This window comes from Alligator mississippiensis, chromosome 4 (genome assembly GCF_030867095.1).
Source record: "Alligator mississippiensis isolate rAllMis1 chromosome 4, rAllMis1, whole genome shotgun sequence".
Classification (NCBI taxonomy): Eukaryota; Metazoa; Chordata; order Crocodylia; family Alligatoridae; genus Alligator; species Alligator mississippiensis.
In genome coordinates this window covers 216,339,507-216,362,246 of record NC_081827.1, presented here as the reverse complement: position 1 = coordinate 216,362,246, position 22,740 = coordinate 216,339,507, and the positions used below count along the sequence as shown (strand labels likewise).

At 45.3% G+C, this 22,740-nt stretch overlaps 1 protein-coding gene across 8 annotated transcripts in view; it reads right to left on the bottom strand.

The window, feature by feature from the left end:
- The window catches only part of LOC102563113 (sodium channel protein type 2 subunit alpha), a 221,913-nt gene that overhangs the window by 4,722 nt on the left and 194,451 nt on the right, over positions 1 to 22,740 (bottom strand). For all 8 annotated transcript variants that reach the window (XM_019480418.2, XM_019480420.2, XM_059727318.1 and 5 more), the window contains 4 exons: positions 13,626 to 13,679; positions 12,155 to 12,292; positions 1,980 to 2,084; positions 1,289 to 1,559 (listed from right to left, as the gene is read on the bottom strand). In XM_019480418.2, coding sequence (XP_019335963.1) covers positions 1,289 to 1,559; positions 1,980 to 2,084; positions 12,155 to 12,292; positions 13,626 to 13,679 — 568 coding nt within the window. The remainder of the gene's footprint in view (positions 1 to 1,288; positions 1,560 to 1,979; positions 2,085 to 12,154; positions 12,293 to 13,625; positions 13,680 to 22,740) is intronic.

Here is a 22,740-nt window from a genome sequence, read left to right as displayed (position 1 = left end):
GAAGGAAAGGAGATTAGAAACCCTCCCTCTTTCTTTCCTAAGGATATAAATCCCAACTAACCGGCAACTTCCAAGTCCATAAGTAGTTCCAAAAGTTTCATTGAAACAAAGAAATTTAAATAAAGCCTATCGGGGATCATTTATTAGAATATTAGAACCAGTCATCTATAAATATTGGGCATAGGCTAAAGGGAAATTTAGAGACCTCAGCAAATTCAAAAAGTCCTCCTGCCAATCTGCGTGCTACCCTCCTCCCATCTCTCAAGTCTCCCCAACCAGTATAGATGAGAATCTATGTTGTGTTGTCATGTGTAGTGAGATAGATTTTGGGATAAAGGTTTGTTTCCATGTTTTTATGTGCAAGCAAATAAAAAGGTTGGGCTGTACACGTGTTTCTGCCTCTTTTATCGGTAGCCTACCCACAAGGTTACCTGTAATCTGGGTTACAGACAGACTTTATCTGTTTTTGGTGAAGACTATGAATAGGGAAAAAACTAAAAATGTACACTCTCAAGTTTTCTTAATATCATCTACTAAAAGCCATTACACAGGTTCTGTTTCCACTTTGACTCTTTTTCACTATGTTATGAAAAATTAATGGATATTAACATTAATACTTAACAGAAGTTCTGGTACTGACAATAGTAACATAGGGTGAATAGGGAGTAGGGAGAATAATAACATAGTAGAATAGTTAGGGTGACCATACATCCTGATGTCCTGATTTAGCTGGGACAGTCCCAGATGTTGAAGGCTCGTTCTGGCTGGTAGGTGAGACTTGGAGGTGTTCCTTTGAGGTGTTCAAGAGGAGGCTAGCTAAGCACCTCATTGAGCTCGTTTGAACCCAATAACCTCCTGCCCATAGTAGGGGGCCAGACATCCAGGTCCCTTCTGGTCCTTTGATTCTATGATTTTAATTAAAACGAGTATCCTGGAAATATAGGGGCATGGGCTGCAGTCTGGAAGGGAGGCAGAGAAGCACAGCATGACAAGTAGGCTTTGCTGCTTCCCCCCATTCTCAGTGCACCATGCCACCCCAACCCTGCCTCTGCCTGTAGCTGCTGACTTTGGAGGGTTGGGAAAGGGAGGGGGGTGCTCAGAATTCCTGTTCTCCCATATAGTCATCCCAATTATAATATTTATTTAGTGTAGAATCAAAGGAAGTGAAAATTACCTGTTTGACCTTGTAATTTTGATTTATTAAATACAAATTTAAAAGGTGGTAGCATACTTAAAATATTTTTTTATCCTTTCATTACATTCCTTTTTGAACATAAGTAGTTCTTACCTATTATGGAGAGAATGACAACTACAAAATCAAAAATGTTCCAGCCTATTTTGAAGTAGTAATAACGGAGTGAGAACAGTTTCAGGACACATTCTCCAGTGAAAAGGACTATAAAGACCACATTAATCTGGTCTAAAACATCAGTCACTTGTTTACTTTGTTCATCTGTTTCTACCATCATTGTGACCATGTTAAGGCAGATAAGAATCATGATGGTGATATCAAATGCTTGCTTTGTAACAAGATCAAACACCAGACCTTGGAACTTGTTCTGGAAAAAATGAAAGAGTGGGTGATACAATTACAGATACAAAATACACATTTTATCTCCACCCAGAAATATATAGGAAGAAAATAGCTGAGGAGATCTAGTTCAGAAAGGAACTCCCCAGTGTAGTCCCTTTCTTTTTTTAAGGAACGGGAAAAACAAGAGAAGCATAACATCTAAAAATAAACAAGCAATCAAAGCAGAAAATAAGTCTGTCAAAATGAAATGCCCCTCAAGAAAATGGATTGGTTTTGTACTTCCTGAGAAAGACATCAAGCAGAGATTTAGATATGATCTTAACATATAGAAAGATGCATGTATTTCCATTTCTAGCCCAAAGATGCCAGAAATGTTTAATACTTAGCTTGCAATTTTGATTTGTTCCTGAATCCAGATGACAGAAAAAACAGGTGGCATTCTTACCGCTGGCCTAGGTATAGGTTTTTGTGGTTTCTTGGAGCCCAGTTTTTTCATTGCATTGTAATATTTCTTCTGTTCTTCTGTCATGAAGATGTCTTGACCTCCAAGGTAAAGTAGTGAAATAAAAACTAATTACAACTATACCTTTAGAGACATGAATTCACTAAGTGATGCAAATAGAAACATAAAACTCATAGGGATCTCCAAGGACTCCACTGCCCTGCTTCTGCAGACAGTCTTTCATATAAAACTCTTTAATAAACTTATTTGACTCCATCTTAAAAGCAGTTAATTTTTTTGCCCCACTACTCCAGTTGGAGGGCTGCTTCAGAATCCAAAGCCTAGAATGTTTAGGAAACTTCTAATTTTCAGCCTGCATAGAAACATTAGGACTGTGAGAAGAGGGAATTATTCATTTTGGATTCGGCTGATTTGGAGGACAGTGATTTGATTCCAGTTGGTAAGTCTGTTGGGGTTGGGGAAGGAGGGAGGGAAGGACTGAGGCTGGGACAAGCTGCCCAGCCGGCACGAATCGGCACATTACTTGGGGAGAGGGGCAGAGGGGTGTGGGTGCGGCAGCACTTGGAGCGGGGGTCTGCCCTGCTGCTGCTTGCCCAGCCAGGGTGGGGGGGAGATGGGATGTGGCTGTGGCTCACTCCAGGTGGAAGGGGGCAAGCAGCAGCAGGGCATAGCTTCTGCTCCCAGCACTGCTGCACCCTCATCAGCGCTAGGAGTGGGGGCTCTGCCCTGCTGCCACTTGCAGCCGGCATGGGGGGGGCACAGGATGCGGGCATGGCAGTGCTGGGAGTAGGGGCTGTGCCCTGCTGCTGCTTGCCCCCTTCCATCTGCAGTGAGCCATGCCCACATCCCGCCCTAGCTGGGCAAGTGGCAGCAGGGCAGAGCCCCTACTCCAGGCGCTGCTGTGCCCGCATCCCATACCCCCCCACCCCTGACCCTGAGTAATGTGCCCCCCGCTCTTGCTGGGCAGCCCCAATCCCTCCCTCTCCCATGTCCCTTCCCTACCCCCTCCCCCAACCCCAACAGACTTACCAGCTGGAGGCAGGTGTGTCAGCTGCCTATTTAGTCTATGACTGAATCACCAACTCTTTTTCCAAAGTGATTCAGATGCTTCAAATTGATTTGATGCTTTTAATTCATCTCCTGATTCGATTTGGATTTGGAGATTCAGTCCCCAGATCGGGCTGAATCTCCTCCGAATTGAATTGGCTACTGAAGCTTTACACAGCCCTAATAAATATATATGAATACAAAAAATTTACTGTACTGATATAATCATTCTATCAAAAACCAAAATAGAGGATCTGAGGAATCAGTCACATAGAAGAGGACTATGCCCTTAAAAAAAAAAAAAAAAAGGCATATAAAAAAATTTCTTGGGGGTAACATATCACAGAGAGTATTAAATGCATGTGTATGGGGAACACTGGACAAAGGAAAGTTCCATGCTATAGGACAGCTTTTTCCAAACTGTTTCGCCTCACGGCACACTTACCTAAATAAAAAAGCACTGAGGTCAGCTGGGCACCAATGGGGAGGGGTGGTGCACAGCCACCCGAATGGCATTTTGGGCTGGAGCCATGCCCTCTGCCTGGCTGGAGCTACACTCCCCATCTATCTGTGTCTGCAGCAGCAGCAGGCAGGGGGTGTGGCTCTAGCCCAAAATGCCATGGCACACCTGGACATGCCTGACAGCATACCAGTATATTGCAGTTATAGGAATGTTGTGAAATGCTGCTATAAGAACTGTAGTTGCTTAAGATGCATTTTTCATATGTACATTCCACTATTGGTGCATATGGGCCCCAAGCACTTAACTTGGAAGACTTTTGCCCTAGCAGTACCCATGCAGTGAGTATGTGCACTCTCTCTCTTCTAATGCTTTGCACCAAAAGCTCATAACGCTTTGCACCAAATTTCCTTGCAGAGACTTGGTGGGATAGCTCACATGACTGGAGCACTGTCAAGGATAGGTATATGATTGCTTAGAGCTCCAATATGAAACTGGAGATAGGCCTGTTGAAAGTCTCTGGTTTAGGTTCAGAGAGGAAAGCAACAAAGGTGATGTCGTGATGGGGGTCTGCTATAGACCGCCAGACTAAGAGGAAGTGGTGGATGAGACTTTCTTCAAACAGCTAGCCAAAGTTTCCATTCACAAGCCCTAGTTCTCATGGGGGACTTCAATCACCCTGACATCTACCGAGAGGGCAATAGAGCAGTGCACAAGCAATCAAGTAAGTTTTTGGAGAGTATTGGGACAACCTCCTGGTACAAGTGCTGGAGCAGTCAACTAGGGGTCATGCTCTACTTGATCTGCTCTTCACAAATGGAAGAATTGGTGGGGAATGTAATAATAGATGGCAACTTGAGCAGCAGTGACCACGAGATGATTCAGTTTAGGGTCCTATGCAAAGGAAGGTAGGAGAGTAGCATAGTAAGGACCCTGGACTTCAGAGAAGCAGACTTCAACTTGCTTAGGGAGCTCATAGGCAGGATCCTTTGGGAAGCCAGTCTGAGGGGGAGAGGAGTCTTGGAGAGCTGGCTGTACTTTAAAGAAGTCTTACTGAGAGTGCAGGAACAAAGCATCCCAATATGCAGGAAGATTAGCAAGTATGGCAGAATACCAACCTGGCTTAGCACTGACGGAGCCCCTGTAATGGGACCCCTAAGCAAAGCCCTGGCTCATGGGAGAAATTAGGGACCCTCAATTGGGATCCAGGAGGGAGACCCGAATACCTGTTACGGTGGGAACTCAAGGGTATACCAGTGCACTCCTGAACACTGGAGCTGCACTAAATGTATTTGGGAGGAAATGGGACCTAAATCAGGAAAATTTCATAGATTTCATAGACATTAGGGCTGGAAGGGACCTCGGAAGATCATCGAGTCCAGCCCCCCGCCCAAAGGGCAGGACGTCAGCTGGGGTCATAGGATCCCAGCAAGATAAGCATCCAGTTTCATCTTGAAGGTGTTCAATGAAGGCGCTTGAACAACCTCCGGCGGCAGGCTGTTCCAGACCTTGGGGGCTCGGACAGTAAAGAAATTCTTCCTTATGTCCAGCCTGAAACGATCTTGTAGTAGTTTGTGACCATTCGTCCTCGTCATCCCTTGGGGCGCTCTGGTGAACAAACGTTCCCCCAGATACTGGTGATCACCCCTGATAAACTTGTAGGTGGCCATCAGATCACCCCTGAGCCTGCGCTTTTCCAGGCTAAAGAGCCCCAGGGCTCTCAGCCTGTCATCGTAGGGTCTGCTTCCCTGACCCCTGATCATGCGCGTGGCTCTTCTCTGGACTCTCTCAAGCTTCTCCACATCCTTTTTGAATTGTGGAGCCCAAAACTGGACGCAGTACTCCAGCTGCGGCCTCACTAAGGCCGAGTACAGGGGGAGAATGACGTCCCGGGATTTGCTTGAGAAGCATCTATGGATGCAAGCCAGCGTTTTGGTCGCTTTACTAGCCGCAGCATCGCATTGCAGGCTCATGTTCATCTTGTGGTCAATGATGACCCCCAAGTCTCTTTCTTCCATAGTGCTAACCAACATAGCACTGCCGAGCCTATAAGGATGCTGCGGGTTTTTCTTCCCAAGGTGGAGAACCTTGCATTTATCGGCATTGAACACCATCAGATTCTCATCCGCCCACTTGCTGATCCTGTCCAGGTCAGCCTGGATCACCCACCTGTCTTCTGGTGTGGATGCTTTGCCCCAAAGTTTGGTGTCATCGGCGAACTTGGCCAGTCCGCTTCTGACTCCAGTGTCCACATCGTTAATGAAGATATTGAACAGTATGGGTCCAAGGACAGAGCCCTGGGGGACCCCACTGGTCACAGGACACCACGATGAGTGACTTCCATCAATTACTACCCTCTGGGTCCGACCCCGGAGCCAATTTTCCAGCCAGTGGATCGTGGGGGACCCAAGGCGACAATTGGCCAGTTTCTCCAAGAGACGATCATGGGACACCAGATCGAAGGCTTTTTTGAAGTCAAGATATATGACACCAATCTCTTCTCCCTTGTCCAGGTGATAGGTCACCTGGTCGTAGAAGGAAATGAGATTGGTCAAGCGAGACCTACCCGCAACAAACCCGTGCTGGCTATCCCTTAAGATATTGGCGTCGGCCAGTCCATTAAGGATGGCCTCCTTAATAAACTTTTCTAAGATCTTCCCCGGGATAGAAGTCAGGCTGATGGGCCTATAGTTAGCCGGATCCACTTTCCTCCCTTTCTTGAAGATAGGCACCACATTGGCCTTCTTCCAGTCTTCGGGCACTACACCAGAGCGCCAAGAGTTTTCAAAGATCCGCGCTAGAGGCTGGGCTATGATGCTCGCCAGCTCCTTGAGTACCCTGGGGTGAAGATTGTCAGGGCCGGCTGACTTGAAGGTATCCAGCTTCTCAAGATGTTCCTTCACAAAGTCAGCATTAATGGAGGGCAGGGGATCACCCTCACCCGGACTTCCTGGCCCTGTAGCAGGCACGGGCGTCCCATGGGGCTGATGAAAGACCGACGCAAAGTACCTATTTAATAGGTTGGCTTTTTTCTGGGCGTCAGTTGTCAGTTGCCCCATCTGGTTCAGCAGGGGTCCAATGTTGCCCCTGCTTTTCCTCCGGCTCCCCACATATCTGAAAAAGGACTTTTTATTGTCCTTGATGCTCAAAGCTAGATGGAGTTCAGTTGCAGCCTTGGCTTTCCTGGTCTGCTCCCTACAGGACCGGACCAGTGCAGAATAATCCTCCTTGGAGGTGACTCCCATCCTCCATCCTTTGTAGGCCTTTCTTTTTAGCCTCAGGAGGTCTGCTAGGTCCCTGGAGAGCCAGGGGGGCTGCTGTGCCCTCTTGCTGCCTTTCCTCCGAGATGGAATAGACTTAGTTTGTGCATTGAGGATCGCTCCCTTGAGGAGCAACCACTCTTCTTGAACTCCCCTCTCCCTGCGGTCACAGTCCCTTAGGGCCTCACTGACAAGCCTCCTGAGCTTGTCAAAGTCGGCTTTCCTGAAGTCAAGGACTTGCGTGTTGCTGACCGACTTGCCAGCTTTTCGGCAGATGGTGAAGGTGATCAGCTCGTGGTCGCTGTCACCCAGCTTCCCATCGATCACTAGGTCGCCGACTAGGTCCTTCCCAGTAGCCAGCACCAGATCGAGCAGCTCTTTGCCTCTCGTTGGCCCATAGACTTCTTGAGTCAGGTAGAGGTCATCCACACACGAGAGGAAGCTCTGCGACCGCTCAGATTTTGCTGAGCGATCCTCCCACGAGATGTCTGGGTAATTGAAGTCACCCATGACAACCATGGTCCTGGAGCAAGCTGCCTCAGCCAGTTCCTGGGCAAACTCCTGGTCTAGCTCAGGACTTTGGGTGGGAGGTCTGTAATAGACTCCCACCATTGTGTCCCCTGTGCCGTGTTCCCCACGGATTTTAACCCAGAGGGTCTCCAGCTGTCCACCCTGGTCGCCAATATCGGCTTGCAGGGACGCGTAGCTTTCCTTAACAGAGAGAGCTACACCCCCGCCCCTTTTCTCTACACGATCCCTCCTGTACAGGGTATAGCCATCTATCCCCGTGGTCCAGTCATGGGTGGAGTCCCACCAGGTCTCCGTGATCCCTATGACATCGTAATTGTTTGCACTGAGCAGGAGGATGAGCTCCTCCTGCTTATTCCCCAAGCTCCTGGCATTTGTGTACAGGCAGGCAAGCGCCCCCTGGGGGGCTCCTTCCTTGCCCACAGAAAATGGGTACATGTGTCCCAATAAACTGTTTAAGGGGGCAGAATAGATCTAACCCTGAATCTAGCCTTGTTAATAGGATTCCTTGTGTCATGAGGAGAGCATCCCAGTGACCCAGCTTGGAGAAAAGAAAAAAAAAAGTGAGCCACCAACCACCTGACCCTCGAGGAACAGGACAACCAATCTTTTAATCCTGCCGGCCACCCTTCTTGGCTAGCAGGAAGGAACGGCTCTGAGCCGTTGGAAAATACGCATCGGACGGGCTGATCAGTGTCCACCTCAATGTTGAGGCAGGAAAAGGCCAAAAAAATCCTCAGCTTAGGATGGCCACCATCCTGTAGGTAACTGCTCCACTTTTGCAGTATAAAAGAAAAGCACCCCAAGAATGGAAAATGCTGTGTGCACTGCCACTGCACATGTCAGCATTGCACTTTGTAAATATGAATAATCAGCCACTGCAAGGAGTTTTCCTTGGCAGGTTTGTGTGTGTTTGTTTTCTTTTGCAGAAGCCACAGTGTAGTCAAAGGTGACCGACAAACCATGAGGCATCACTACCATCAGCAGCATCTTCCTCATCACAGCCATGGCAAAAATTGTCTTGTCTGTTTGTGTTGTCTTGTTATATGTTTGTTTGTTTGGTTTGTTTTAAGTTGTCAATTTAAATACATATGATATCATAAAAATATAGTAAGAGTAATTGGTAATACCCGCTCTAAAAATTGGACCTGTCTGTGGATCCCAGACCAGAACACTTCCGTCCGGTTGGACTGGAAAGTTGTTCTGACATTTGAAACAAGGGCAGCAGTTCTCAAAAGGTTTTATATTCCACTTGGTTAGCAAAAGGATATTTATTAAGGGTCATGTGTACTTTGTTTTTTTGGGGGGTTTGTTTTTTTTTGTTTTTGGTTTTTTCTCTGTACTTCTCTTAAGGATTTAAATGCTATTTAGAATATCAGTATAACAAGATGTGTGTAAAAAAAAAAAACTGCATTCAAAGTCATATTTTAATAAGCAAAGAGACAACTATACCATTGTAACTGTTTAAATCAACCTCGTTATGTTATTTTCTCTCTCTGCCCCCCAAGGCTTTTCTCTTTCAAAATCTTTTAATGGCCTAAGTTTTGTTTTAACTTCAAACCAGCTGAAGATGACACACCTCCTGTCTATATAGCTGAACAATGGTGTTCAAACAATATAGTCACATCACCCTTGTGTAAGGCTGATGTCAAGGGGGGGAATAATGTAGCAGAAAGCCCCCTTTTCCTCTTGCCTGCATTTGCTCTCCCTTCTTTGGATACGTTTCTCTTTTTCTACCTTTTCTTCCTTCCTCTCTCTTTCACTTTAAGATAAGGAATTGTGTTTTAAAATTTGTATGTGTGCATTTTGTATCTCCCCTTGTAGTTTGGTATTTTTATCTATTTGTGTGCCATGGCATTTGTAGCTTATATTTTATACTCCTCACCTTTCAACTTTCAACTAAATGTGTTTAGTTTCATAAGTAAGTTATACATTGTAACAATGTTAACAAGGGCAGGAATCAAACTCCCCTTCCCTGTATCAGGCTGGCCTCTGAAAGAGCGAGTGAATCAGTGATTGAATGTGTAACAAGGTAGCACACAGCAATTAACACCTGGAAGCTGCAGATCAGCCAACGGAAGAACTCAGTAGAAGACAATGTAACAACTGGGAAATCTCTAAACGTCACTGATCAAGGGCTAGAAGCCCTGGCCTGAGTTAATCAACGCTGGGGACCAACTTTTGGGCTGAGCATCTCCAGATCAACCGCTCCCAGAGCCCTATTCTAAATTCATCAATGGACTCCCAAACCTGCACGTACATGTGGACGACCCCTGGGGCTGACAGATGCCATCCAGTAGCCACCCGGGGGGGGGGGGGAAGTCCCACGAGGGTCAATGACCCCTGGATTGGGCAAACCTGAAAACTGGGGAGTCACCAAAGTCTGCCAAGGACAGATAAAAGGCAGTGAAAAGTGACCCTCAGTGGCGCCCTCTTGATCTCCAACGCGAGCAGACCTGTCCAGCCAGAAGGACCAGCCGGTGACCGCCTTCTGGAAGATAACACCACGCTGAAAGATGCCTCAATGACAGACTCCAGCACTTGTAGGATAGGTATACCTGACTCTGTAGCTTGCTACTGTGTGTGTGCATGTGTGTGCGTGTGTGTGTGTTTGTGGGGACCAGCCCCAAGGTTTATGATTACAGTGTTTCAATCTGCCTAATAAACTAGAATTTTAAGGATCCCAAGTTGGACATTTGTAGCCAACATGGTGACAGATGACAGAACAAGGAGTAGTGGTCTCAATTTGAAGCAAGGCAAGTTTAGATTAGATATTAGGAAGAATTTTCTCACTAGGAGGGTAGTAAAACACTGGAACAGGTTACCCAAAGACGTTGTGGAATCTCTATCCTTAGAGGTTTTTAAGACCCAGCTAGGTCTTAGCTGGGATGATCTAGTTGGGGATGGTCCTGCATTTAGTGGGGGGGTTGGACTAAATGACCTTCTGAGGTCCCTTCCTATCCTAATTTTCTATGGTTCTATGAAGGAGTCTGATAACGGTAACAAATTTTGGTGGACATCCAAATCACATCTGGATCTTCCATGGGGCCTCCATGTTAATTAAATCAAAGGCCTTAATCAAGTCAATGAGGGCCATGTAAATATCTCAGTGTTGTTTGTGGTATTTCTCGTGTAGCTATCTAGCAACAAAGTTCATACTTGTGGTCTCAAACCACGTTGAAACTTGGGTGCCAATGAGAACTTCAGCAAGGAAAGTGAGTTTACTGAGGAAAATGCAAGTGAGGATCTTCCCAGCTATAGAGAGGAGTGTAATATCATGGTAACAGCTGCAACCCGATTCATCTCCTTTTTTTGAACATGGTAATGATTGTGGCATTTCTCAAGTCACTGGGAATCTGTATATGCTTCCAAATGTTCATAATAACAATGTGTGGTTAGTGAGATAACTTTTTTCCACCACCACCACCATCTTATCTACCAAGCTAAGCAGGCTATCTGAATTAAAAGGTAATAGGATTTTTTCCTTAAGCTCTCTCTGGGCATGGACTGACTAGAGGATGGTTTCTCAGTGGATGCCATTGCCAAGAGGCTTCAAGAAAAAGAGCTTGCACTGGGTGAGTCTTGAGCTCTGCCATCTTAAACTGACCCCATGATTTTACTCATGACGTAAATCTAGAGTCTGGCTTAGAAATGAATGACTTGCAGATAGTGCTTTTGTTGGAGACATATGACTTTCATAGGCAGTGGAAGCTCCTGACAAGCCTGGCAGCAGCAAACATGGCCCCATAGCAAAGGGGGCAGAATTTGAAGCCAGGTAACATGGAGGAAGCTGAAAGATGGAGAGGCTTGGATAATGTGAAAGTGAAAATGAACCCTCACCACTAAACACTTGAAATGAACAGTAAAACATTCATATGGATAGAAAGTCAAGAGACAATTTTAACATTTTCAGTATTTGCAAATTTAATATTTTTTTCCATGCATTTTAGTTAACCACAAACAAATCAAGAAGGAACTTGTGTATCACTCCTAAGAACAGTGGGGCTTAACCTCCAGCCTGCAGGCTAGCTCCAGGCTGCAAAGCTATGTCATGTGGCCTGTGGGGCTCCCCACAGGTCCAGAAATCTGGTGGTAGAATGGGGCAGTTAATGCTGCCACTATTCTCCTGCAGCCCTATTTCCCATTTCCATGGCCAGATGACCTGGCCCCATTATGCTGGATAGGATCGGTGGATTGGGCCAGGCTATGTGAGATCTGGGCCATGGACAGAGGTTTGATTCTGTGCACATGGGACCAGGAAGGTGTGCCTATTCAACCAGGCAAAAATAATCTTGTGCACTGGATTTGGCCTGCCAACCAGCCCTGAACCACTTAATTGGCCCACATCTCAGAAAGTTTGGGTAGCATTTGTTTAGACCACTTAGACCACTATGGCAGGAGGATTCCTACATGCAGAAAATGTGGTGAAGAGACGTGAGAAAATGAGATGAGACAGGAGTTGTAAGATTCACAACAAATTCTTGACATACATTTCTCACCAAGATGCACAGAATCTCATTAATGGCATGACTTTCCTTAGAACAGTGCTTTGATACCCTCATGCTTTATGAAGAAAGAAATTATATGCATCTTCTGAACAACATATTGTGGTCTTTGGATACCACTGTAGGTTTAAATTCTTTTAAAAACTTTCAAAATTAAAGGCTATTGCCTCATTATACAGAACAAAAAAGGAAGCAGTTTTAGCAGTTGCTATCTCTATTCCCTTTCTCTTTATTATTATCATTGTGAGAAAGTTAAAATAATTTTTTTTGTCCCTGCATATAAAATAACCAGCTGGTAAGGATCAAGTCATTTCTTTAAAATTCAGCTTTTTCTGAGGTACTAATAAAGATACTTATCTTCTTCTTTTGCTGATTGAAGTTGTCGATGATGACACCAATGAAAAGGTTCAAAGTGAAGAATGAGCCAAATATGATAAAGATGACAAAATAGATATACATGAACCAGCTAATCTCATAGCTGGGCTGCATATTTATCTAAACAAAAAGAAGAAATAGCAAAACTTAGCACAAGAGCATGGTTAATTTGCCTACTAAAATCCTACACTAGCATATTTTCATGCACACAGATACAACAAATATTTAACTGAATATGTAAACAGGACATAGAAAATTTTAAGTGCATATGTAAGTGACAGTTTGCATGTACAGATACAATTTTTCTCTGCACTCGTGGCAACCATTTTTGAAAACTGGTGCAAGAGTCAGACTCCATTAACAAAACAACCTGTTGCTGTAGCAGTACTCTAAATATGCTTAGTCTTTGTGAACCTATTTTTATTTAAGTAGTAACATGTATTATAAATAGTTTGCATTAAAAGGTTTTTTTTCGTCATCTGAAACACATTAACTTAATTGGTAGTAGCAGCAGTAGTAGCTTATTCACAGTTTTCATTAAAACAATTAAATAAAATTGACAATAAAATTATATGCAATATAATTATGGTAAAAGCCATAAATAAATCATTTAAAATACAGTAAAATATAGATTAAACAAAATTATGGATACATTTTACACATTCTATCAGATTAAATAAAATTAAAACAAAACATAGTATATGATGTTACAAAAAACAGATAGCATGAAGCAATATACAGTAGTAGATTTGAAATAAATAAATAAAACTAAGGGAATTCTGTTTGATTTTGGCTCTTATTCTTTGTGCAAGTAATTCAGATATACCTAGGGAGTACAGAACATACTATAAAGTTATTACAGAGGGGTCAATTAGTTTTTTCTTCATTAGCCCAGTATTTAAAATTTTCCAATAATAAAGAAATCATTTTCCACTTATTGTTTCATAGAGTGAACAAGACCATGACTAGTGATTTAAGTAATCTATCTCATTCTTCCCGTAAAACCCCCTTCCCAACCTACCTGAGGCCTGACACCACCTGCCCTTAACAACTGTAGATATCATTAGAGTGAACTGTAGTCTAACAATGATTTCTCATAGTTTGTACTTTTGTACTTCAGATAGATAGGGTTCTAGGCCAAAGAATGCTTTATTAAACTCATAAAAGGGGAATTCAAGAAAATCTCACTGCCCACATATCTGGCTGCATGCTGGCATCTTTAATTCTGAAATTTATATCTTGTTTTAAATGTAGGGGTAACTATAGTTGGAGGAGAATACAAATGTTATTTAACTGTTCTCTTACTTACGTTATAGAACAAAGTCTGTAGAGAACATTAGACAAATCTTTAAATTTTCACAATCACTGCCATTCAAGTTAGATATAAAATGAGTACAATGTAGATGTTAAAGTCTACCCAAGTTACACAGATAAAGTTAGAAACTGTACTTACATCTACAGAATCAACAGCTGCATACATGATATCCGTCCATCCTTTAAATGTCGCCTAGAGAGTATTTGATATGTTACAGTTCCAGGGTAAAACTTCAGGTGAAAAAAAACCAACCTAGCATTTATACTTATAACCCAATCATATTTCACACTGAGCTTGCATATGGCCATACAATGAAAGAGTATTTAAAGACAGCTTCCTTGGAAGAGATGAGCAAATGAATCATAAAAATAATTTATCAATTTAGTTGCCTTTTCTGATTTTTTCATTGTTTAAATTATTATTATGCAAACTCTTCACAATTTCATACCTGAGCTGAGCTGCAGTCAATCTCTGAGTTGCATGACTCAGCAATAAAGGCACATGGTCATATTTCTTTTTCTGACTTGCAAACTGGAGAAAAGATTTAATAAGCCACTGAGCTTGGATTTTTCAGGAAGGGGACACGAACACAATAAAGAGAAAAAACATAAGATAAGCACACTCTGGAAATTTTATGAATTTTAACATTTTCCTTCCTCGGAGGGACAAGGTTTTCCCAAGAAAAAAATCAAGCTAATATAAGATTTACTGGCTATGTACAAACACATTTTACTTTAATTTTCTACTGTCACCTTAATACAAAGAAATTCCCATTTGGAAAGGCTATTGTCAGGTTTGTCTAACAATAGATTTCCTGCCCAGGACTATAGAAGCAAGCCTATGCCTCTTCTCCATTTATAACATGTTCTCCTAACCTGCATTAAATAATGGCATTGTACTTACTGGTGTCTAGTTTTCTGTCCTTCTCTCCTTGCACTAGGTACATATTATGAGATTCCTGAAATAACCTTTATGCATGTCCCCACAAACAGGAATGTTCATTCCCCAGGGACAAAAAGAAGCACCACATACTTGTACTGCTGCTACCTGTCCCCAGGGGAACGCCCCTGCATACGTACACTAGTGCATGGCAAGTTGCTCCAGGTCGGGTAGGGGAGGCTAGGGCCAGCACCCAGGGGCCTCCTGGAGCTCCAGTGGTGGCAATCCAGGCACACAAAGCTTGGCTGGCAGCTGGAGTGTGGCTCTGGCCAGCCAGGCTCTGGTTTTGGGTGGCGCGCACTGGTGCCACGTTCCCCTGTCTTGCTTTTTTCTGGTGCAGGTTTTTTTGACACTGGGATTTCCCTGTGTCAAAACCCCACTCAGTGCACTGCAAATTAAGTGTGGTGAACCCTTGTATGTGCGGTGTATGTGGTTTGCAGTGCCGCAGCCAGGTCTGCAGTGCCATGAGCTGCACATGCGTGCTCGTCTGGACATGCCTTTCTTGTCTCGATTTAAGCTAGCAGTGCTTGGAATGTGTTAATATTCAAGGAGTGTCTTAGAATAGATCTTCCTTTTCTAGTCGTCAGCATTCACAGTAAAAAAAAAGCTAAATAGTCAAAGAAGAAATGACTGAAGAAAAACCTGTTTAGGGGTATGTAAGTACAGACATCTAACACAGGCCCAAGTGAGTGTTGTCACCACAGTTTAATATGTTTTACTTCTGTTTTGTTTCAAAATCTAACTGGCAAAAACAGTCAGGCAAGGAATTTACAGATTACAGAAAATCTACTGTGAGCTGTGACCAGGATGATGCAGAGCAAGGGGGCAGGGCAACCTGCAGCACAGTGGCACAAGTGACACAGGCAGTGTCTCTGTGTGTGGCACAACAGATCAAGGAGGGGGCAGGGAACATGGCTGCAGAGAGGTAAGAACAAGAAAGGAGAGCAGCAGATTGGGCAGGGGTGGGCAGTGGCACTCATGGAGGCAGTATCCCTGACAAAAAGGTTGGTCCCCACTAATGAAGAGGATGCCAGCATATTTAGAGAAGAGTTATGTTTCAGCTGAACAGGCTGTATTCTTCCCTCAAGAAAAAATTATCTTTCCATGTTATTCTGAAGGACAGGAGAAAAAATATAACGGTTGTTCTGCAGTGTGCCATAGGATAAGTATATAAAAAAAGAGGAGACTGCTATAATATGATGCATTTATCTTCCTTCTAGTGTCCAACACCTGCAAACCACTCAGGGGATTGAACACGGAGCTGAGAAAAGAAATGACAGAGGTTCTTTCAGTCCTGATGTCTCTATGCTACTTCCTGGAGACAACAGACAAGGTAGAGCTGCACCTTATAGAATAACTGAGTAAGATATGCATAAACTTTCAACACACATAGCTGATTTCATCAGATGTTATGAAAGGACAGCAGAGAGCAGGTTATCAAATAGAAGTTAATGATTTATATACACAATACAGGGAAGTGGGGAGAAAGGAGGGAGAGAGGGTAGGGCTGAGAGAGGCAAAAGTGGTTGGATATAGCTTTCTATTTGATGGCCTGCATGTTCTTTCATAGCATCTGATGAAGTGAGCTGTCCCTCAAGAAAGTTTATGCATCTTTGCTTCCATTAATCCAAGGTAGATCTCAACCTTGTCTTTTGCCTGACTTGCCTAACTGCCTCTGATATGGCTAATTACTTATCTCTGGCAACTGTATTTGTTATTTTTTTTCACTGACAACTGTTGTTCAGTTTGCATTACATTTGTGTGCCCTGCTGGTAGATCCTTAAATACAGAATTAATCCTAAAAGCCTAGGTCCCCCATTTCATAAAACAGGTATAAGTGCAGTGATTTACCTTCTAGTCAGAACAGCTTCCAGGAGCAGCATGGGCAGGAAGCCTTTTTAAAAACAGAGCATGTGTAGGGACAAATAACTCCCCATAGAGGCTGCAGTCACAGTAATGCCAGAAGAAATAGCAAAACATTAAGCAAGCTCAGTGACTCCTTATAGGAATTACCATAATTCCTTCAGAATAACAATTAATGTTCTTCTGTCTCTGGCACCCTCAAGCTTCAAAGAAAGGTGCAAGAAACTACATAATGAGTTTTGGAATAATCTCAGGGGAGTTTCTTTCTAACCCCATTGGTTAGTGCTTAGTTATTGCTCTGGAAATGATGTTTCATACTTGTTATGTGTTATGTCCCAACTGTTCATGTATAAATTAATCCCCTTTTTAATCCTACCAAGCCTCAAGAGTATTTTATGAAAACAAGTTCCATAAGCTAGTTATGCAAATGGCTAATACTATATTTTACCAAATGATTTCTTATTTCTTGTCCATTAAGAAATAACAAAAGCATTTATTTGGCCCCATCATATTATTAAGTACTCTGCACATCTTTCATGGCCCTTTTTAGGCCCTCTTCTCTCTAAACTAAACTATTAGGGGTGCACCAATATAGATTTTTTGGGCCAATACCGTTGGCCGATTATGATCAAGCCATAGGCAGCCAATACTGATCCTATTTCATAGATTTCATAGACATTAGGGCAGGAACGGACTTTGTGAGATCATCGGGTCCAGCCCCTTGCCCAAAGTGCAGAAAGTCAGCTGGAGTCAGGTAACCCCAGCAAGATAAGCATCCAAACGCAACTTGAAAGTATCCAGAGTAGGTGCTTACACTTGCTCCCACTGGAGGGAGTGTTTCAGATTCTGGAGACTTGGACAGTAAACAAGTTTTTCCTTATGTTCAGTCTAAAATGGTCTTCCAGCAATTTGTGACCTTTGGACCTAGTCTTCCCTAGGGGAGCCCTGGTGAACAGACGTTTTCCCAGATCCTGATGTATATCCCTGATGTAATTCTATGTGGCCACCAAGTCCCTCTGAGCCTACGTGTTTCCAAGATGAAGAGTCCTGTGTCTCACCCTCTCCTCATAAGGCCTGCTCTCTTGGCCTCTGATCATGTGCGTGGCTCTTCTCTGGACTCTCTCAAGCTTCTCCACATCCTTTTTAAAGTACGGAGCCCAGAATTGGATGCAGTACTCCACCTGCGGCCTCACCAAGGCTGAGTAAAATGGGAGAATGACATCTTGGGTCTTGCCTGAGATGCATCGGTAGATGCAAGCCAGGGTTTTATTTGCTTTGCTGGCTGTGGCATCGTATTGGTGGCTCATATTTGTCTTATGGTCAATCATGACCACCAAGTCTCTTGCAGACACAGTGCTAATGAGTGAAGTACTGCCGAGCCTATAGGTGTGGTGAGGGTTCTTTCTCCTGAGGTGGAGCACCTTGCATTTTTCTATATCGAAGGTCATCAGGTTTTCATCCAACCACCTTGTGGGAATGTCCAAGCCAACTTGGATCCTCAACCTATCCTTCGGTGTATCCTCACGTCCCCACAGTTTGGTGTCATCTGCAAATTTAGCTAGTCTGCTACTAACACAAATCCAGATTGTTAATAAATATATAAAAGAGTACTGGTCCAAGTACTGAACCCTGAGAGACACCGCTAGTCACCATGTGCCATGTTGACTTGGTTTCATTGGCCATCACTCTCTGGGTCCGACCACAAAGCCAGTTCCCCAGCCATCGGACCATGAGGATGTCAAGGCCACAGTTCTCCAATTTTGCCATGAGGACATTGTGGGAGACCAAGTCAAAGGCTGTTTTAAAATCCAAATATATGACATCAACCTCTTCCCCCCCACCCCCAACTCTTTTAACACTCTTCATCAGGGCCCACTGACTTATGGATGTCCAGCCTCTCAAGGTGCTCCCTCACAAGGTCTTCACCAAATGTAGGAGTATGGTCACCCATACCCTCGTATGGTCCTAGTCCATGTGGGTACTAATGATGCGGCCAGGAGAACCCCCGATCACCTGATGGCGGACTACGCTGCTCTGGGCAGCGTGCTGAGGGAGTTTGGTGCACAGGTGGTATTCTCTTCCATCCTACCAGTGAATGGACGCGGAAGACGGCACGAGAACTGCATCCGAGAGACCAACTGGCGGCTTCGGCAGTGGTGTCTCGAGGCAGGCTTCGGCTTCTTGGACAACGACCCGCACATCACGACGAGAGATATGCTCAGTTGGGATGGGCTTCACCTGTCCCCCAAAGGTAAGTGTGTGTTTTCTTCTAGGTTGGCGGATCTCCTCCGGCGGGCTTTAAACTAGGCTTGCCAGGGGGAGGGGAAGATGAGGGCGGGGGAAGCTGTGGGCCACCAAACCATGTGGCACCCACAAGGACAGCCCAGCCTGAAGAAAGAGAACATTGGGAACCTGCAAGACGTGGGGCGGCCAACACTATGGCACAGGTAAGAAATGAGAAGGTAAGAAATAAGGGGCCCCTTGGGACTTGGAGCGGGGGGGCAGCAAAGGCACCTGTCGCAGGGCTCAAGTGCCTATATACTAATGCTAGGAGCATGGGGAACAAGCAGGATGAACTAGCGCTCCTGCTTGCACAAAACACCTATGACTTAGTAGGGCTAACGGAAACCTGGTGGGATTCGTCCCACGACTGGGTGGTACATATTGAGGGTTATAGATTGTACAGAAAGGACAGGGTGGGGAAAAAAGGGGGAGGGTTGTGCTCTATGTCAATGAGCAATATACGTCAACCCTCATCAAGACGGAATCCAAGGTTGAGGAAGTAGAAGGATTGTGGGTTAGGCTACATGGGGGGCTAGGAGAAAGGGATTTGGTGGTAGGGGTCTGCTACAGACCCCCACATCAAGGGGAAGAAATAGATGCAGGGCTCCTGCGGCAGCTCACGGAGACCATAAAAGCTAAAGAGGCGGTAGCCATGGGGGACCTAAACTACCCAGACATCTGCTGGGAGACGCAGACGGCAAAGTCCCACCACTCACGTAGGTTTCTAACCTGTGTAGAAGACCTCCACCTGACACAGGAGGTACATGGTCCCACTAGGGGGAATGCCATACTGGATCTGGTATTGGCAACGGGGGATGACATGGTAGGGGACCTACAGATCGGTAGCCATCTGGGGGATAGTGATCACCTAATAATAGAATTCACCATAAGACGTTGAGTGGGTAAGGTAACTAGTAGGGTGAAAGTACTAGACATTAGGAGAGCTGATTTAAGTGAACTCAGGCGATTAGTCAAGGACGCACTGCAGAGTAGTAGTTTTGAAATGAAGGGAGCCCAAGAAGGGTGGCTGTGCCTTAAGGAAACGATCCTTCGGGCACAAAGCGAGACGATCCCCATGCGGGGTAAAAGAGGGAAAGGGGCCAGGAGGCTTCCCTGGCTGACCGCAGAAATCCAGGGCAGCCTAAGGGCCAAAAGGGGAGCACATAAAAAGTGGAAACAGGGAGAGATCACCAAAGACGAATATACCTCCTCTGCTCGTGCTTGTAGGGAGGCAGTTAGACGGGCCAAAGCTACCATGGAGCTGAGGATGGCATCCCAAGTAAAGGACAACAAGAAATTGTTTTTTAGATATATAGGGAGTAAAAGGAAGGCCCAGGGAGGAATAGGACCCCTGCTAAATGGGCAGAAACAATTGGTGATGGACAGGGGGGACAAGGCTGAACTCCTCAACGAGTTCTTTGCCTCAGTGTTCCTAAGCGAGGGGCACGACAAGACTCTCACTGGGGTTGGAGAGAGGCAGCAGCAAGGTGCCAGACTTCCATGCGTAGACCCTGAGATGGTGCAGAGTCACTTGGAAGAACTAGATGCCTTTAAGTTGGCAGGCCCGGATGAGCTCCATCCGAGGGTGCTGAAGGCACTGGCCAACATCATTGCAGAGCCACTGGTGGGAATATTTGAATGCTCGTGGCACACGGGCCAAGTCCCGGAGGACTGGAAAAGGGCCAATGTGGTCCCCATTTTCAAGAAGGGGAGGAAGAAAGACCCGGGCAACTATAGGCCAGTCAGTCTCACCTCCATCCTTGGCAAAGTCTTTGAAAAAATTATCAAGGCTCACATTTGCGAGAGCCCGGCAGGACAAATTATGCTGAGGGGAAACCAGCACGGGTTCGTGGCAGGCAGATCATGCCTGACCAATCTAGTCTCTTTTTATGACCAGATTACGAAACGCCTGGACACAGGAGGAGGGGTGGATGTCGTATACTTAGACTTCAGGAAGGCCTTCGATACGGTATCCCACCCCATATTGGTGAACAAGTTAAGAGGCTGTGACTTGGATGACTACACAGTCCGGTGGGTGGTGAATTGGCTGGAGGGTCGCACCCAGAGAGTCGTGGTGGATGGGTCGGCTTTGACCTGGAAGGGTGTGGGCAGTGGGGTCCCGCACGGCTCGGTCCTTGGACCGATACTCTTTAATGTCTTCATCAGTGACTTGGGCGAGGGAGTGAAATGTACTCTGTCCAAGTTTGCAGATGACACAAAGCTATGGGGAGATGTGGACACGCCGGAGGGCAGGGAACAGCTGCAAGCAGACCTGGACAGGTTAGACAAGTGGGCAGAAAACAACAGAATGCAGTTCAACAAGGAGAAATGCAAAGTGCTGCACCTAGGGAGGAAAAGTGTCCAGCACACCTACAGCCTAGGGAATGACCTGCTGGGTGGCACAGAAGCGGAAAGGGATCTTGGAGTCCTAGTGGACTCCACGATGAACATGAGCCGGCAGTGTGATGAAGCCATCAGAAAAGCCAATGGCACTTTATCGTGCATCAGCAGATGCGCTACGAATAGGTCCAAGGAGGTGATACTTCCCCTCTATCAGGCACTGGTCAGACTGCAGTTGGAGTACTGCGTGCAATTCTGGGCTCCGCAATTCAAGAGGGATGCGGATAACCTGGAGAGGGTCCAGAGAAGGGCCACTCGTATGGTTAAGGGCCTGCAGACCAAGCCCTACGAGGAGAGACTAGAGAAACTGGACCTCTTCAGCCTCCGCAAGAGAAGGTTGAGAGGCGACCTAGTGGCTGCCTATAAGTTCATCACGGGTGCACAGAAGGGAATTGGTGAGTATTTATTCACCAAGGGACCCCGGGGGTTACAAGAAATAATGGCCACAAACTAGCAGAGAGCAGATTTAGATTGGACATTGGGAAGAACTTCTTCACAGTTCAAGTGGCCAAGGTCTGGAACGGGCTCCCAAGGGAGTTGGTGCTCTCCCCTACCCTGGGGGTCTTCAAGAGGAGGTTAGATAACCATCTAGCTGGGGTCATCTAGACCCAGCACTCTTTCCTGCCTATGCAGGGGGCCGGACTCGATGATCTATTGAGGTCTCTTCTGGCCCTAACATCTATGAATCTATGTAATCCTGTGTCTAGTCAGGCAGGTGAGCCCCTTGGGCTGGTGAAAAACCAATGCAAAGTAATCATTGAGGAGATTAGCTTTTTCCTGGGTGTTGGTTGTCAGCTGCCCCATTTGATTCATCAGGGGTCCAATGTTGCCTTTGGTTTTCTTTTGACTTCCTACATATCTGAAAAAGGACTTTTTATTGTCCTATTGTACTTGTTATTTTATTGACTTTATATTCCCATAGCCAGCCTGAGCTGAGTTTTGGCTTTGGCTTTTTTGGGCCATTCCCTACAGGTGTGGGCCAGTCCCGCATAACCCTCCGTAGAGGTATTACCCATCTTCCAACACTTATAGGCTTCTCTTTTAAAACTAAGAAGGTCCATGAGTTCCCTGTTTAGCCAAGAGAGTTTCCCAGCCAATTTACTACTTTTCTTGTGGACTGGGGTGAACTTCCCTTGAGTTTTTAGGACCATGTCCTTAAATAGCGACCACTCATCCTGGGTTCCCTTCCCTGTCAGATCATGATCATTCAGGGTCTCAACAACCAGCCTTCTGAGCTTGTGAAAGTCAGCTTTCCTGAAGTCAAGGATTTCTGCATTGCTGACTGATTTGCCACTTCTGTGATGGATAAGGAAGGTGATCAATTCATGCTCACTGTAACCAAGCTTCTCGTCAGTCCCCAGGTCACTAATGAGATCATCCCCTTTGGCCAGGACCAGATCTAGCAGACCGTGGACTTCTTGAGTCCGATATAGTTCATCAAAGCAGGCAAGGAAACTAAATGACTGATCAGATTTGGCTGAATGCTCCTCCCACGAGGTGTCAGGGAGGTTGAAATCACCCATGACAACCATGCACCAAGAGCATGCCACCTCTGCTAGTTCCGTAGAGAATTCATGGTCAAGCTCTTCCTCCTTGTTAGGAGGTCTATAATAGACTCCTTTGGTTATATCCCCTTCACCATGTTCTCCTCTTATTTTAACCCATAAGGTTTCAAGTCATCCTTCTTGGGTGCTAATGTCAGCTAGTAGGGAAGTATACTGCTCCTTGACACAGAGAGTTACACCCCCACCCTTCCTATCAGCTTGAT